Raw genomic sequence first — 14,426 nt, forward strand, 5'->3', positions numbered from 1 at the left:
GCACAAAGGTACATGGGTCAAAGAGGCAGGAGAGGTCTCACACACACATGGGGCAACTGCAGGTCTCAGAATCACAGGGCAGAGAAGACACAGGGGCACAAAGATCACAGTAGGATCTAAGCAGTCTTCATTGGAGGCTATAGCAGCACTTGCATGTCCAAAGGCCCAAATCTGCTACCAGTAAAATCCATTAGCATGTGATAATGATACCGGCACTCTTTAGGGCTCCCTCAAGTTATTATAGTGGACAATCTGGTACCTGGGCTGGCCCTGCTTTCTGTAAGTTTGGAGCCCAGTTTATGCACAGCAAGTCCTAGTGAGATCCATTTGCATTGCATACAAAGTCTGGTCAAATGCAGCTGTTTGAACACGTTTGTTTGAGTGGTGCTCTGTTACAATACAAAACTCATCATTCTTCAATATTCCTGTCTACATGAGTCATAATAAGTATCTTTGAGTTTAGGGCCGATATCACAGATTGATTGAGCTGATTCATACCCCCCTACTGTCACTGATATGGAGGCACTGTGCTTCATTTCTCCTTGATTTTCCCTCGTTTGGGTGGATATTTACTGCATATTACCTAAAAAGTGTTATTTTGCAACAAATCTTGCATCAAGCCTCTAATTCAATCGATTTGAATTTTGTAAAGCTAATATACAAAGACAAGTAGAGAAGTAGAAAAAAACACTTGTTGGTTTAATCAAACATTTTTTGCATATTCACTTTTTATAGTCCTCAAAATGAGACGTGTGTAGCAGGTTATTTGTCTTTGCACTTTGAGCTTGAATCACAAGCTTACTTCTACGCTGCCAGAAAACTACTGTAATACTTGTGCAAAACAATTTCCTGTTTTCTGGAATGTGAAGCATAATGGCATAATGAAGATAAGGCAGGCGCAACGAGTTCATTTTTCTATGGCTTGTGCCTTTCACACGAGCTTTGACCAAAACAAGCAGTAATCAAAATAGTTAAATACTTTAACACTTGTTTTCTTTAGGAATGGTTTTAATCAGCTTTGTAATAATTAATACTTTCCTAAATATTTTTTTTAACCAGCAATGTAAGGACTTTCATTTCTACTGGAATAGGCCTCTTGCAGTCTCTCTTGCAGAACAGGAAAAGGAAAAAGGAAGGAAACAAGAAGTCAGACGAGTGTACTGTACTGCAAAAAGCATCCTGAGAGGAGAAAAGAGCGGAGCGATTTGTGTTCTGCTTTATTTGCCATCTAGTCACAAGGCGGGGAGGATAAGTGTAAGTAAACGTGCGGCAGAGAAGGATCAAGTACCCTTCCCTGTATGGAAGAACTATGCTGGTGATAGGACTATGTAAAACTTGGGTTGCTGTGTATGTAAGGCTCAATGTACAATCAAAATCTTATTGCAGGACAGACATTTCTAACCTCTGCTGTAATTAAAGTAAAATGTTTTGAACTCTATGAGATGTGAATGAGATAGTGACAGGGCATCTTGGAATGATCTGATCCTAAACAAAAGCCCTGTGCAGTGATAACATCCCCGGAAATCCACAATAATATACACAATGCACATTTAAACTTCCTGTCATTCAAAAACAGCCAATCACATCCCACTAAACTAGCAGCTGGTCAAACTGCAGACCAGCTGACTGAGACCCACAGGTATACCGCTATAGGTCAATTTCTCCCGAAGCGTTTATTGGCCGGAAATCAGGAAATGGGCGGAGACACACCACAGCCGGGAAGTGTACTGAAGGTTTACCCCTAAAATTCTGAGAGCTTCCGGAGTACGGAGGAGTCACCCGGTATAACGGGACATAAAAGCCGGATGTGGACTGGTGTGTAAGGTATGATAGTACATGTAATGCACAGTTCCTTTCAATAAAGCCCCGGCGTGCTTCGAAGCCTGTTGTATGTGTTGTCAATAGCAGCGCCTGACACAATGCACAACACAGGTCACGTGACAGTTCAGTAGCTGTACCCCTGTGTGTGTGGTGTTTACCCAGGGCAATGGTATGGGAATGCCGCATTGTTTACATGGAACTCCAAACTCCCACCTCCTAGATTATAAGCTCTTCAGACCAGGGTCCTCTCCTCCTCCTGTGTCACTGTCTGTCATTTGCAACCCCTATTGATATACAGCACTGTGTAATATGTTGGTGCTTTATAAATCCTGTTTATTAATAATAATGGCCTGACTGACTGAGATGTGAAGCTTAAGCTCAAGCTATATTTTATTTATTTTGAATAAAGTAGGAAAGGGTTAATCCCATGGCAGGTTATTTTATTGCTTTTTGTTGTTTACATTTTGGGAGAGTTCACTCCCTGACCCAGGGACATAATAGAGGAAATCTCAGGGATGTGAGAAACATTTATAATTGGAAGATTTCCCCCCCAGACTTTGTTTTGGGTACAACTGGGTAATATTTTGGATTTCCTTTCCCTTTCTACAATTTAATGGTCATCAGGATTATTGTAGGGGCATGTCTCCAATGGGGGCACAAACAACAAGTCATACCCTTCCCTGTTCAAATCTATAAAATTGTTTTGCATAGAGATGTGCTTTATGTTTATTTATTTATTTTGGCACATGCCCTTACCAATGGCAGTATATCAATATTTGCCTTCACTTCTCTCTGATTGGAAGAAAATAGCCAATACTTCCTGGCATGGGGCTCCTGGTACTTGCTGTCCATTCTACCAGCACTGATTTTTGGTGTGTCACATGGGGACATAGAGGGAACCCCCTGCTCTAGGTGGTGACATATTCTGGGCTTCCTGTTGCTTTCAGTAATTGAACAGATTTTATTGGGGGGGGGCGTATGCACAGCTGCTATAAACTGGTTTAATGATAGTGCTCTAAGGCTACATACACACATACAATAAATGTCGCTGGAAACGAACAAAGGTTTCGGTGGATCTGATTGGGGAACAATCGTTCGATATAGTGTGTACAGTTCAGTGATCGTGGATGTTTCTGCGGTACAGTTTCTCTGGCACATGTACGTGTGTACATTACTGGTGGACTATATTTGAACCGTGCACTATACAATCGTTTATAATAATCGTTAGTAATTGTTGAGCGGTCGTTAATAGTTTGTTTTCTAACGATAATTATTGCACGTGTGTACATAGCCTAAGATATTGAAGTCTTTGTTTACATTTTTAAAAAGCAGAATTTTTTAGTTGCAGTGGACCTAAAGTTTATGTTTAGCTGAAAAATGAATAATTTAGTTGATATAATGAGTTTTGCTTAGCTCCTTGGTATATTTCTCAGAACTCTTAGTTGTCAGTCTAGTGTTTGGGCTTCCTTTGTCTGGTGACCTGCCCCTACAGCTCATTGCAGCCTGTTCCTCCACTGTGACTTATGGGAAGGATTGTGTCACTAGTCATGTGACATAGGCTTACCTAGTTGTGATACTAGCAGTTAATGTACTACCTGTGTGTTGGCAAGTGTCATCAGGCACAACCTAGAAGACTGGCAACAACAAGGAAGGGAACATCTGCATCACCAGCACAGTATGTATGAGTGCCAACATTGTATGGGTGCCACAGTTCCCATTCTTTTTGTCTGCCAGTCTTCCTGACTGTGCCTGGCGACAAGTGCCGAAACATAGGCAGTGGAAGGACTGCTAAGGAAGCCTGTATAATGCGATTGACTGTGTCTGCAGCAGCGTGTGTCATCAAACATTGCCTAGAGGACTGGCGAATAAACTGCTGTGGCACCCATACATGCCATGTTTCTGAAAAGGCAACTTTTTTAGAGGCTGGGCTAGGATGGCTATAAAAAGCACCCAGCAGGTCAGCACAAACTGGTCCAGTTAAATGGCAGAAACTTGAGCTATATGTATAAACTTCTTTAAAAACAGTGAGGTTGTATGTAATTTTAGAAAAACAGTATGGATGCTGTGAGAGCTCCTGCACCTCTTGACCCCATAGTAAAGTTTGACAGACCTTTGCACATTGTTGCTCTAAGAATAGAGACTATTGGGCACATACCAGCATACTAGCGCGTGCTTAAACAAAATTATATGATTGACATGAATAATGTATAATATACACAACATTTGTCATATAGTTATAATGGCAAAATATAATGTACCATACATATGTATAATTGCATAAAAATAAAAATGAATTAGGTAGTGTTTTGTATATAGAGTTTCCAATATGCTTAACGTCCCAGTATCACCATATCCTGGAGTACTATATCATGATTAAATATGAATGATGTATAATATACACAGCATTAATCACATTTATTTAATGTTATAATAGCAATAATGGCAATAATGACAATAAATTGACTTTACATATATATATGATTGCATGAAGGGAATTCATATATGATGATATTGTGATACTAGGACGTTGTCTATGTATGGTACATTATATAATTTCATTATAACTTTATGAATAATGTTGTGTATATTATACATTATTAATGTCAATCATATAATTTTTATTACTATAAGTAAAAATATGCTTATATTTTTTGATAACAGCTCTACATAACAGGATACATAGACAGCGAAATGCATAGACAGCAAACGTATCGGGTTGGGCCGTGCTCTGTTTAAACTGTTATAGAAAAAGCTGTGTCTACCATAACGGTCAAAATACCCCATGACATGACTACCCCATGGGGCAGACCTAAAGTGTGGAAGCCTATGACTGTGCATTTCTTTTTATGTTGATTGCATCACCCTAATAAAATGATATATTTTCTTCCTGTATTATGAAAATTGCCACAAAAAAAAAAACCCTGCTTTTTTTCTTTCTTCCTTTTCATGTTCATATAAAATAAGGGGGGTGGCACAAATCGACAATAAAACAAGAGGAAAGGAATGCACCTCTTTCTAATATTTCAGAAGAACTTACACATTATCTGAAGGTTTATTTATCTCTCAATCTCTCTCAGTCCAAGTGTTTGTTTGGTACAGGTTGACATTCAAAACACCGGCAACCTCGGGACCTGAGGAGTGCTGAATTTCCGAAAATTCAGGATTTTTGAATTGCATGTAATTATAATGTATTATCTAGTGGCAACTGACAGAACTACACCCGAATGGAATCAGCTTTTTCCTCCGTGAGAATGCAAGGGCTAATCATGCGGGGAAACCCAACGATCCGGATTATCGATGGCTGGATTTTTTGATTGTCAACCTGTACTTTATCCTCCCTTTGTTTCCTGCAACATAGTAAGTTAAGTAAGTCAGGTTGAAAAAAAGACATAAGTCCATCAAGTTCAAACACTAGGGAAAAAAGCATATCCCAGATATAAAAACCCCATGGACATATTATCAGATCCCTGGACATCTATGGGGAATCTCTTATCTGACTGCACACAGCAGAACATATACAACACACATTTTAAAAGGTAAATTTGCTTTTGGTAGCTCTTGCTTAGTTATTAATGTTTTACCTATACCTTAAATTTCTTAAAGTTTTACACAATTGAATGTCATTTCTTTACTTTTGTATTTCAGTGATCTTGTAGTATTCCCTGGCTACAAATGGAAAAGTGAATGCATCATGGGCAACCAACTAGCAGGAATTGCCCCGTCCCAAATCTTGTCTGTGGATAGCTATTTTTCAGACATCCATGATTATGAGTATGACAAGAGCTTGGGAAGTACACGGTTCTTTAAGGTCGCTCGAGCCAAACATCGTGAAGGTTTGGTTGTGGTCAAAGTCTTTGCTATTCAGGACCCATCTCTTCCACTCACCAACTATAAGCAGGAGCTTGAAGAGTTAAAAATTCGTCTTTGCTCTTCCCAGAACTGCCTTCCTTTTCAGAAGTTTACCCTGAATGAAAAAGCTGCTTTACTTTTTAGACAATATGTGCGGGATAATCTGTATGACCGTATCAGCACCCGGCCTTTTCTTAACAACATTGAGAAACGATGGATTGCATTTCAGATTCTGACTGCCTTGGATCAAGCACACAGATCTGGTGTTTGTCATGGAGATATCAAGACAGAAAATGTAATGGTCACCAGTTGGAACTGGGTCCTTCTCACAGACTTTGCAAGTTTCAAGCCAACATATCTTCCAGAAGATAACCCTGCAGATTTTAATTACTTTTTTGATACTTCCCGAAGACGAACTTGTTATATAGCCCCAGAGAGGTTTGTGGATGGCAGTACTTTTTCCACAGAGGATCCATCTACACCTCTGGTAGACCTGACAAATAACAACCAACGAACTCGAGGAGACCTTAAGCGAGCAATGGATATCTTCTCTGCAGGTGGTATATTGGTCAACATGGGGGGTTTGGGGGTTCAAACTGTGCTTGTATGAAGTCTCCCAAAAGTTCTATTATAGCCCAGTGTTTAGTTGTCCGGACCGACAATGTTTCTACACTTTCCGATATTTTCATAGCTAAAATCTTTCCTACCTCCTGTGCAGCCTTTGGCCATATCCATAAGAGAAGGCTATCCATAAGAGAAGCACGTGGTTAGGAGCTTAGGAGGAGGCTTTGACACTACCAAAGTGTGTGGAAACTTGCTTGTCAGGCATTCAGCTGTGACTGGAAGGTTTGGAAGGTTGCACTTCTAACTGCACTTAATCAGCAGAAAATTACCAATCCCATCACCCCGCATTAAATGTAGATGAACATAGGCAGTCATGTTTGAGGTCCTGCCTGTGTTACAACTTTGGCAGGGACAAGTATTGTTGTGTTATTTGCAGGATTACTAGGAGAAAAGGGACAGCTATAATAGCTCCTGCATGGCATTCTAAACAAGTCCACAATCTAGTTACTGTGTAATACACAGTCTTATAAAGTAAAATCCCTGAGTGAGCTAAATCATTTCTGTCTCACATTCTTCCCCTTCCCAGACACTGCAGCTCACAATGAGAGGGTTTCAGCCATAGCCAGAGCTATCAGTTTAGCAAGTAGTGGTCAGGGCTAGATGTGGCCAGGGGTTGATTGACAAGCTACAGACCAGTAAACCAATAGTAATAGCCACACTGCTTCAACTTTGTTTTTGATCTCACTATAGTACAAACAGGCACAGCCCACATGAAAGTGGCAACTCTACACTGATCTCATGAGCAATGAGTTGACACTTGATCACAAAAAACAGCATTAGGTGAACTTCACTGTCAAATCATTGGGTATCTCTGGGACTTCTTAGTGGAACTAAGTGAAAACTGTAAGGCTATGTACACACTTTAGATGATTCTCGGCCAATACAAGCTACAGGGCTTGTATGTACAGCAGCGCTGAATATACAGTGCTTGTTCATTCATATTTTAGTCTTTTTGTCATTGAAAATGATCGTGAAAGAACGTTTATAACTACAAAAATCTAATGTGTGTACGCAGCCTAAGCGCAGATGCCATTATTATTAAGTTCTTCAGCACACATTTTGTGGTACTTGTAGACCATGTACAGTAACCCAAAGCTGTTAATCTTGATGTTATTCTTGGTTTAACAAAACTTAGTTTCTAACTATGAAGATACTGTACAGCGATGGCATAACTGTGTGTGGTAATACAAATATATCAGGCCTCATGGATAGAAATGTCCGGCCTTCACACTCAGACCTTTAATAAAAATGGCTTCTGTAATATTTTATTTATCTCAGGTAGCCACGCAATTCTAAAATCGCCTGTAATTGTTTACATTTATGAATTATACCCTACTACTCTTTGTATATAAACAGATATTAACAGATTTTGTTTTTCTTGGGCAGGGTGTGTGATAGCAGAACTGTTCACAGAAGGAGTGCCCTTATTTGACTTGTCACAGCTGTTAGCTTACAAAAAAGGACAGTTTTCACCAGATCAAGTGTTGGGCAAAATTGAAGATATCTATATTAGACAACTGGTAAGTCCTAAAAGAATCAGTAAGTTATAGTCCAGTTAAGTGAGTTATATTTTTATGTAGAATAACAGATTCTCCTAACTCCCTCAACTTAGCAACACATAGCTTTTTCTTGCTTGACCGCCCTTCCTTTTAGTGCTTACATAGCTGATGAGAATAAAGAAAGGAAATCTTGTCTAAGCTCAAAAAAGGAAAAAAGTACTGTGGTACTATGTACCAGCCCTGGCAAAGATGGTTTGAATTTTCATGAAGAAAGTTGAAATCTGTCCTTGCCACTCTTCTGCTGCTTGTCCTAAATGAGCCTGAAATTTTTGGTGGCTTTGTTTCACCACCAATTAACCTTCCAACATTTAACTGGTATGCTGCCCGTAAACACCCAGACGTTTTCCTATCATCAGAAAGTAAGTTAGCAATGGCAGTTTTTGTATGTCTTCTGCTGGATTCTGTAACCTAAAAATAAAAGATAGTTGCTAGCACGTATAACATAGAGGACCCTAAAGGCTTTCATTTACCTCAAGTTCCTATTCAAAACAGCCCATATTTAACATTATAAGGGGTGCCTCTAGGTGCCATTTTAGAAAGTCATTTTAAAAGCTTAAAGCCTACCTAAACTCAGAATTTTTACTTTACATAAAAGAATAGACAACCCTTTTATTTAAAGTAAAAACTTTGTCTGTTAGTGTTTTTTTAGTTAGTGTTTAGAAAAAGAAAAAAGATGCAGCACTGGCCCCTTAATTCTCATTCGCCTAGGTGATACCTACGTCACGCATCCCAGGATGCTCTTGGCTGCTCCTTATCTCAGGCATGCGCAGTGAGATTGGCAACTCTTTTCCCAATCTATGTCACCCAATCTCACACCTGCACAGTGCCAGATTGGGTGACGCAAGAAGAAGAACGCAGTAGATAAGAGGAGATGTCAGTGCCTCGCGCACCCTCTACGCAGGGGCGAAGACGGATACTGGGACGACGCTGGACCCGATGGAAGAAACCTCCCGATGGACAAACTTGATCTGCGGGATTGAAAGTAAGTGTGACTTTTTTTGTTTTGTGTTACTTCTGCTTTAACATTAGCCTAGTCCAATCTCTAAACTAATCAGCAGGATGCTCAAATTATCCAACTGTATAAACAGCCAAATCCTGTATAAACAGCCAAAGTATATGATGTTCCAATGCGACAACAACTGATTGGTCACATTTAACAAGTCTGTTTCACAATACCTGGCAATGCAGCACTACAGGTCACTAGTAGGCAACAGAGAAAGGAAAATGTTATTGTTGGACCTGGACTAAACCCACATACATTTTGATCTGTGGAGCCCCTCTTTAATTTTTTTTTCTTTCATTGTTGTTTTGGCTGTAATATTTGCATTTTCTGTTGTTCTAGCAAACATAATAGATTGTAATGTATCTCTTCTTGTTGTTTTTAAAAGGTCACACAAATGATTCGCCGTGAACCTGAAAAGCGATTGGCAGCAGAAGATTACCTCAAACAACAAAAGGGCAATGCTTTCCCTGAGATATTCTACTCCTTTCTGCAGCCATACATGGCCCAGTTTGCCAAAGAAACCTTTAACTCTGCTGATGAACGCATTCTGGTTATCCGTAAAGATTTAGACAATATCATCCATAACTTGTGTGGAGATGACCAGAGTGAAAAAACAGAGGGTGAGACCAAAGAAAATGGCCTCCTTATCTTGGTCTCAGTGATTACCTCCTGCCTACAGACACTAAAGTACTGTGATTCTAAACTGGCTGCCCTTGAACTTATTCTTCACCTTGCTCCACGGTTAAGTGTTGAGATTTTACTGGATCGCATCACTCCATATCTGCTTCACTTTAGCAATGACTCTGTGCCCAGGGTGAAAGCTGAGGCTGTGAGGACATTGACCAAAGTGTTAGCCTTGGTTAAAGAGGTGCCAAGGAATGATATCAATATTTACCCAGAGTACATCTTACCTGGCATAGCACATCTTGCTCAGGATGAAGCCACTATTGTGAGACTAGCATATGCAGGTGAGTAAAAACTGATTTTGGCCGCACATTCCCTGTTACCCTTGTTTTATGTGTTAAGGGTCATTCTCTACTGAAAGCAAACTTTAAACTTTGGGGGAGAGGTTATTGTGCTGGTGAGTGAAGCATCTGTTTCTGTTGATTTTCTGGCTTTCTTCTGGGGTCAGCTGGACAGTGTTTTTTTTCTTGTAGCATGACTGAGAATTCCCATAGATCTCTGTAGTGTTATTTTACCATAAGTTTTATTTCCTCTTTCCCACTAATTCCTAATATAAACCTACTTTGAGAGCCCTAGATAATGAAGAGATGCCTGCATATTTAGATATGTGCTTCTAGTTCTGATAGGAGGCAGGATGTGTGTGAGAGAGGGGCATTTGTCGGCTATATTTGCCCAGCAAATTGCTGTTTCAAATGTTAGCATCCCCTCGCCTTTTTAAAAGAGCTGACTGTATATAATCCTCATCATGATCATACACACACAGGGGCTGATTTGGAGAAAGCAAGTTAGCAATGTTTTTTGTTTGTGGTAGAAAGCCAAAGCCTAAGCATGGAAGATAATAATTCAGTTTAGGGGGTAATTTACAATCTCCATGTAGATAGTGTTGCAGATCTTTTAATAAATATTTGCTTACATTTGTAGGTTTTACATTTATAGCAGAGACAAACATTACAGAATTTCAGTATCCCATAATTCCCAAAATCCCAAAGCCTATGATTTGCCAAACGCCATTTGTAGATGTGAATCTAAATATAATCTTAAAATAATCTGATTAAAATTGATTTAAAGACAATTAAATAACCATGCACAGCTTTCTGGAAGTCAATAAATTCTGTACAAAATGAATAAAAATACAATGTTTGGGACTTTATATAGAAATCCTTGATGATTCATCATGTCCAGTCTTTAATTGCTTAATTTTTTAGGGGTTAGCTGTGGTGGCTGGGAACCCTGACCGGCAGAAATTCGTACAATATGGTGACTGGGTACACACGTTAGTTTTTTGTTGTTGGAAAAGGATCTTTCATGATCTACCAAAGACTGAAAGGTGCATAAACCAGGGAGGGCGAGAAAGATGGTGCACCTCACTCTCCCCCCTTCACATGTATTGCAGTCATTCCAGGATTCACGAATGAGGTCAGACAAGTGCTGTACACATTCCAAACTCTCGTACGATACTAGCCCTGAGGCGATTATCGGATGAGAATCATCTGACGTGTGTATATAACCCAATTGCGTAGCTTTCAACATTTTAGATTTTTTTTTCATTTTAGTGCTTGTTAGCTTTAGGATGTATTAAAATATACTTGTAAGGTATTAGCAGACATGAGCAAATGTACTGAGAAGTGCACTACATAGAAAGTGTTATTCTGTGTACACTAATGTGGTTTCACCTTGTACAGTCTTGTTGATGTGATCAGAGAGGGGCAAGAATGGCAGTAAAAGGCTGCTGAATTACTGGTATACAAGGCCAACAGGAGGCACTGGTTACTAAGGTACAAAGTGGGTTCACCAGTTAATAGGAGAGCTTGCACTAAAAAATAACTGGTCAAGAAAGCCCAGGTTTGCACATACAACCATCCATAATGCCTCCTGCAGACTCTGATTAGCATTAACACAGCAGTCCTTTACTGACAGCTTTGTCACTGTTCGTATGTAGTGCACTTCACCTATGTCTACCTAATACTTTTATAGTACACAATACAGTACATTCACTAATCTAGCATTGCACACAAGATTTACAAAATTTCACCCAGGATTTGCACATTTTTCCAGTTGTATATAATTAAAAAAAAATGGAACCTTTGAAAAAAAATGTGTGATTTTTGTGTAAAAATGTTTTCTCACATTTAGGCCAGTAAAATAGTTAAAAAAAAAAAAAAAAAAAAAAAAGGAATTGCCAATGCTATTGATGTGCTGTGCCCTTAATATTAGTGAATCAATGCAGTGCTGGGCTATGTTTGGAGTATTTATTATTTAATTAAATTATTTATGTTTGCATGTCTTTTTTTTTTTAACAAAAATATTTAAATAGTTGTTCATTCATTGGTACTAAAGGAAAGATCTTAGTATGGTCATCACATGACTGTTCATTACAGCTTATCCTTATGTCCTACTAATGGTTCATGTTTTGTGGCTATCCACATGAGCAACTAAAGCACAATCCTGACACACTAATACTCCATCTGTGCCTGTGTGGGATGACCCACATAACATACAGGGTTGGTGCGAGGACAAACTTATAAATACTGATCCAAAAAACCTTATTAGACTCCAGAAGCAGAGAATGTTTAACCACAGTCTGTTATGCCAGTGCAAACAAATAAAATCCTCTTGAAAGTCTGCTAAATACACAGGAAATATTCAAATAGGGAAACTAAAAAGATTTACTGTAAGAATATTACTCAGCATCTGTACACAACAGAAAATCTTACACTCTCTCCATTGTTTATTATGTAGGCCAAAAACTTCCTTCTTCGAAATGAATGTAAAGGGAAACATGGAGGCTGGTATTTCTGATGCTAGTTTCTAACCTGTAATAATAACCCTTTGTCATTGATACTTTGATACTTTGACCCAGTGCAGGTAGAGATGAGAATAGATCTTTTCTAATCTATATAGTGTTATGGATAACAGCTAGTTAGTAATTCAAAAAGGTCAGCAGTAACAGCCCCCCTTCTTCTCTCATGACAGGCTTATTTTAACTAAGCACTTTGTTTTCAGAACAGAATATACATCCACCTAAGTCTCTCCGGTGTAAACTTCCTTGGCCATGTTTTTTTTTTGTTGTTGTTAATAAAATGGAGAAAATAAAAAAGTGCAAAGAATTGTCTGAGTATTTTAGAACCAAAATTATAGAAAAGCATGGACCTAAGTGGTCCTAAGGCTACCCCCATTTCCAGAAATCTTAATGTACCTCAGACAATTCTTTGCTCTCCTTTCTTTTTTCCATGCTAGGTGTGTTACACACAGACCTTAAAATCTGAGAGACCTCAAGCAGCTGGCAAAGGATGAGTGGTCCAAAATTCGAGAGATATAAAAGACCCATTGATTATTACAGGTAGTGATTTAGATCAGTTATTTCTTCCAAAGGCTGTGCTACCAAGTATTACGTTAAGGGTACAAATAGTTTTGTCCAGGCCATTTTTGACGTCTTGTGTGGAATGTCTTAGATTTGTTTGTTTTTTTTTTCTCTGCTTTTTTTGTGTTTTTGCAGTGTTTGTGGTTTTAAGAGTCTTCATATAGGTTTGGCTTTCAAATTATTTTATAAGACAATGTAATGACTTTATTTTCTGTCTTTACATGGGGCCTTCGTAAAGAGAACATAGCTTTACTAGCAGAGACTGCCCTAAGGTTTTTGGAGCTGGTGCAGCTGAAAAACTTAAACATGGAGAATGATTCTAGCAGTGAAGAATTAGATGAGATATCACACCCCAATGAAAGCTATGACACAGGTATGTCTATTTTAGGGATAATTCTTTTTTTATGAATTTTGCTGTGGCAATACTAAGGAAATATGCGGTAGAACAAAATGTACAAATAATGCACAGCCTAATAAACCAGTCTTTTAAAGTGTTTCTTTAAAGGCCACCCCTAGGCTTACTTATGCTCACCTTCATAGCGTTCCTCAACCTTTTATTCCTCTGTTGCTGCTCCTGCAAACTGCCCTGTGTGACAATGTTGCTTCCTTCACCATGTGACAATGTTAAGGTCTAGCATTGCAAGCCCATGTATAAGATGGGTGAACATTTTTTTAAAAATGGAAAAAATATTAAGATCCTCTTTTTCTGGGTGTAGTATTGCCCGGTCATTTACCCCCTTTCTGTAGGCCCAGGGTGTCAGATTCCACCCCCTACCCTGGATTTACAGGAGGAGTGCCACATTATAATGCATCATGTAGTATCTGCTTGCTACCAGAGGAAAGAGGACATTAAAGAACTGCTTTTGGGGGGCAGAAGTACCTGAGCCTAAAGTTGGGCACATGCTTCCCCCAAAACTAAATGCACAGGTTCTGTGCATTTTTCTCAGGTGTTGGGGCTTTTAAAGGTACCTACCTTAGGTGCTTTTACTACTTAAAGGGCAGTAGGATTATTTGTACATTATCATTGAATTGTTTTATTAACCTCCTGGGCCATTCATTTCTGTCCAGTTTTAAAAGCGTCCAGTTTTTCACGAAAATGTATTTTACAGAATAATATAATAGTATGAGTATGAAAAAGTTTGAAACACAAAATCATGTCAAAATAACAAAATTAAATGAATTTAAAAATTTTTTTTTACATTTTTAATTTTTAAAAAAAAATAAATATACTCATACTAATATATTATACTGTAAAATAAATGAAAGACAATGTACCGCTTTTACACATAAAAATCCATTGTATTGCATTCAATATAGTTATTTTGTATTGAATGCAATACAAGTGGATTTGAATTTCCCCCGAAGAAAGAAGACGGACATCGCAGAGAAGGATGACGCGGGACACCGGTGTATCAGTGATTTACTATTACTTCCCATAGGTTTACCTAGAGTGTGACTCGGGGTTACCGCTTTTAGCATCTTTTTTCTACCCCGAGTCACACTCTGGGTTACCGCCTAGAAGGGT

General features: G+C 38.8%; 1 protein-coding gene across 2 annotated transcripts in view; it reads left to right on the forward strand.

Annotated features, from left to right (window-relative positions):
• Positions 1 to 1,235: 1,235 nt before the first annotated feature.
• PIK3R4 (phosphoinositide-3-kinase regulatory subunit 4) overlaps positions 1,236 to 14,426 on the forward strand; it is a 37,976-nt gene continuing 24,785 nt past the window's right edge. Inside the window, exons 1-5 of one of the 2 annotated variants that reach the window (XM_072412332.1) lie at positions 1,236 to 1,254; positions 5,467 to 6,227; positions 7,681 to 7,814; positions 9,242 to 9,824; positions 13,140 to 13,274. In XM_072412332.1, coding sequence (XP_072268433.1) covers positions 5,513 to 6,227; positions 7,681 to 7,814; positions 9,242 to 9,824; positions 13,140 to 13,274 — 1,567 coding nt within the window. In that variant the 5' untranslated portion in view covers positions 1,236 to 1,254; positions 5,467 to 5,512. Of the gene's footprint in view, positions 1,255 to 1,689; positions 1,825 to 5,466; positions 6,228 to 7,680; positions 7,815 to 9,241; positions 9,825 to 13,139; positions 13,275 to 14,426 lie in introns of those variants that run through there. The other variant, XM_072412331.1, reaches the window with a different exon arrangement.

This window comes from Pyxicephalus adspersus, chromosome 5 (assembly GCF_032062135.1).
Source record: "Pyxicephalus adspersus chromosome 5, UCB_Pads_2.0, whole genome shotgun sequence".
NCBI lineage: Eukaryota > Metazoa > Chordata > Amphibia > Anura > Pyxicephalidae > Pyxicephalus > Pyxicephalus adspersus.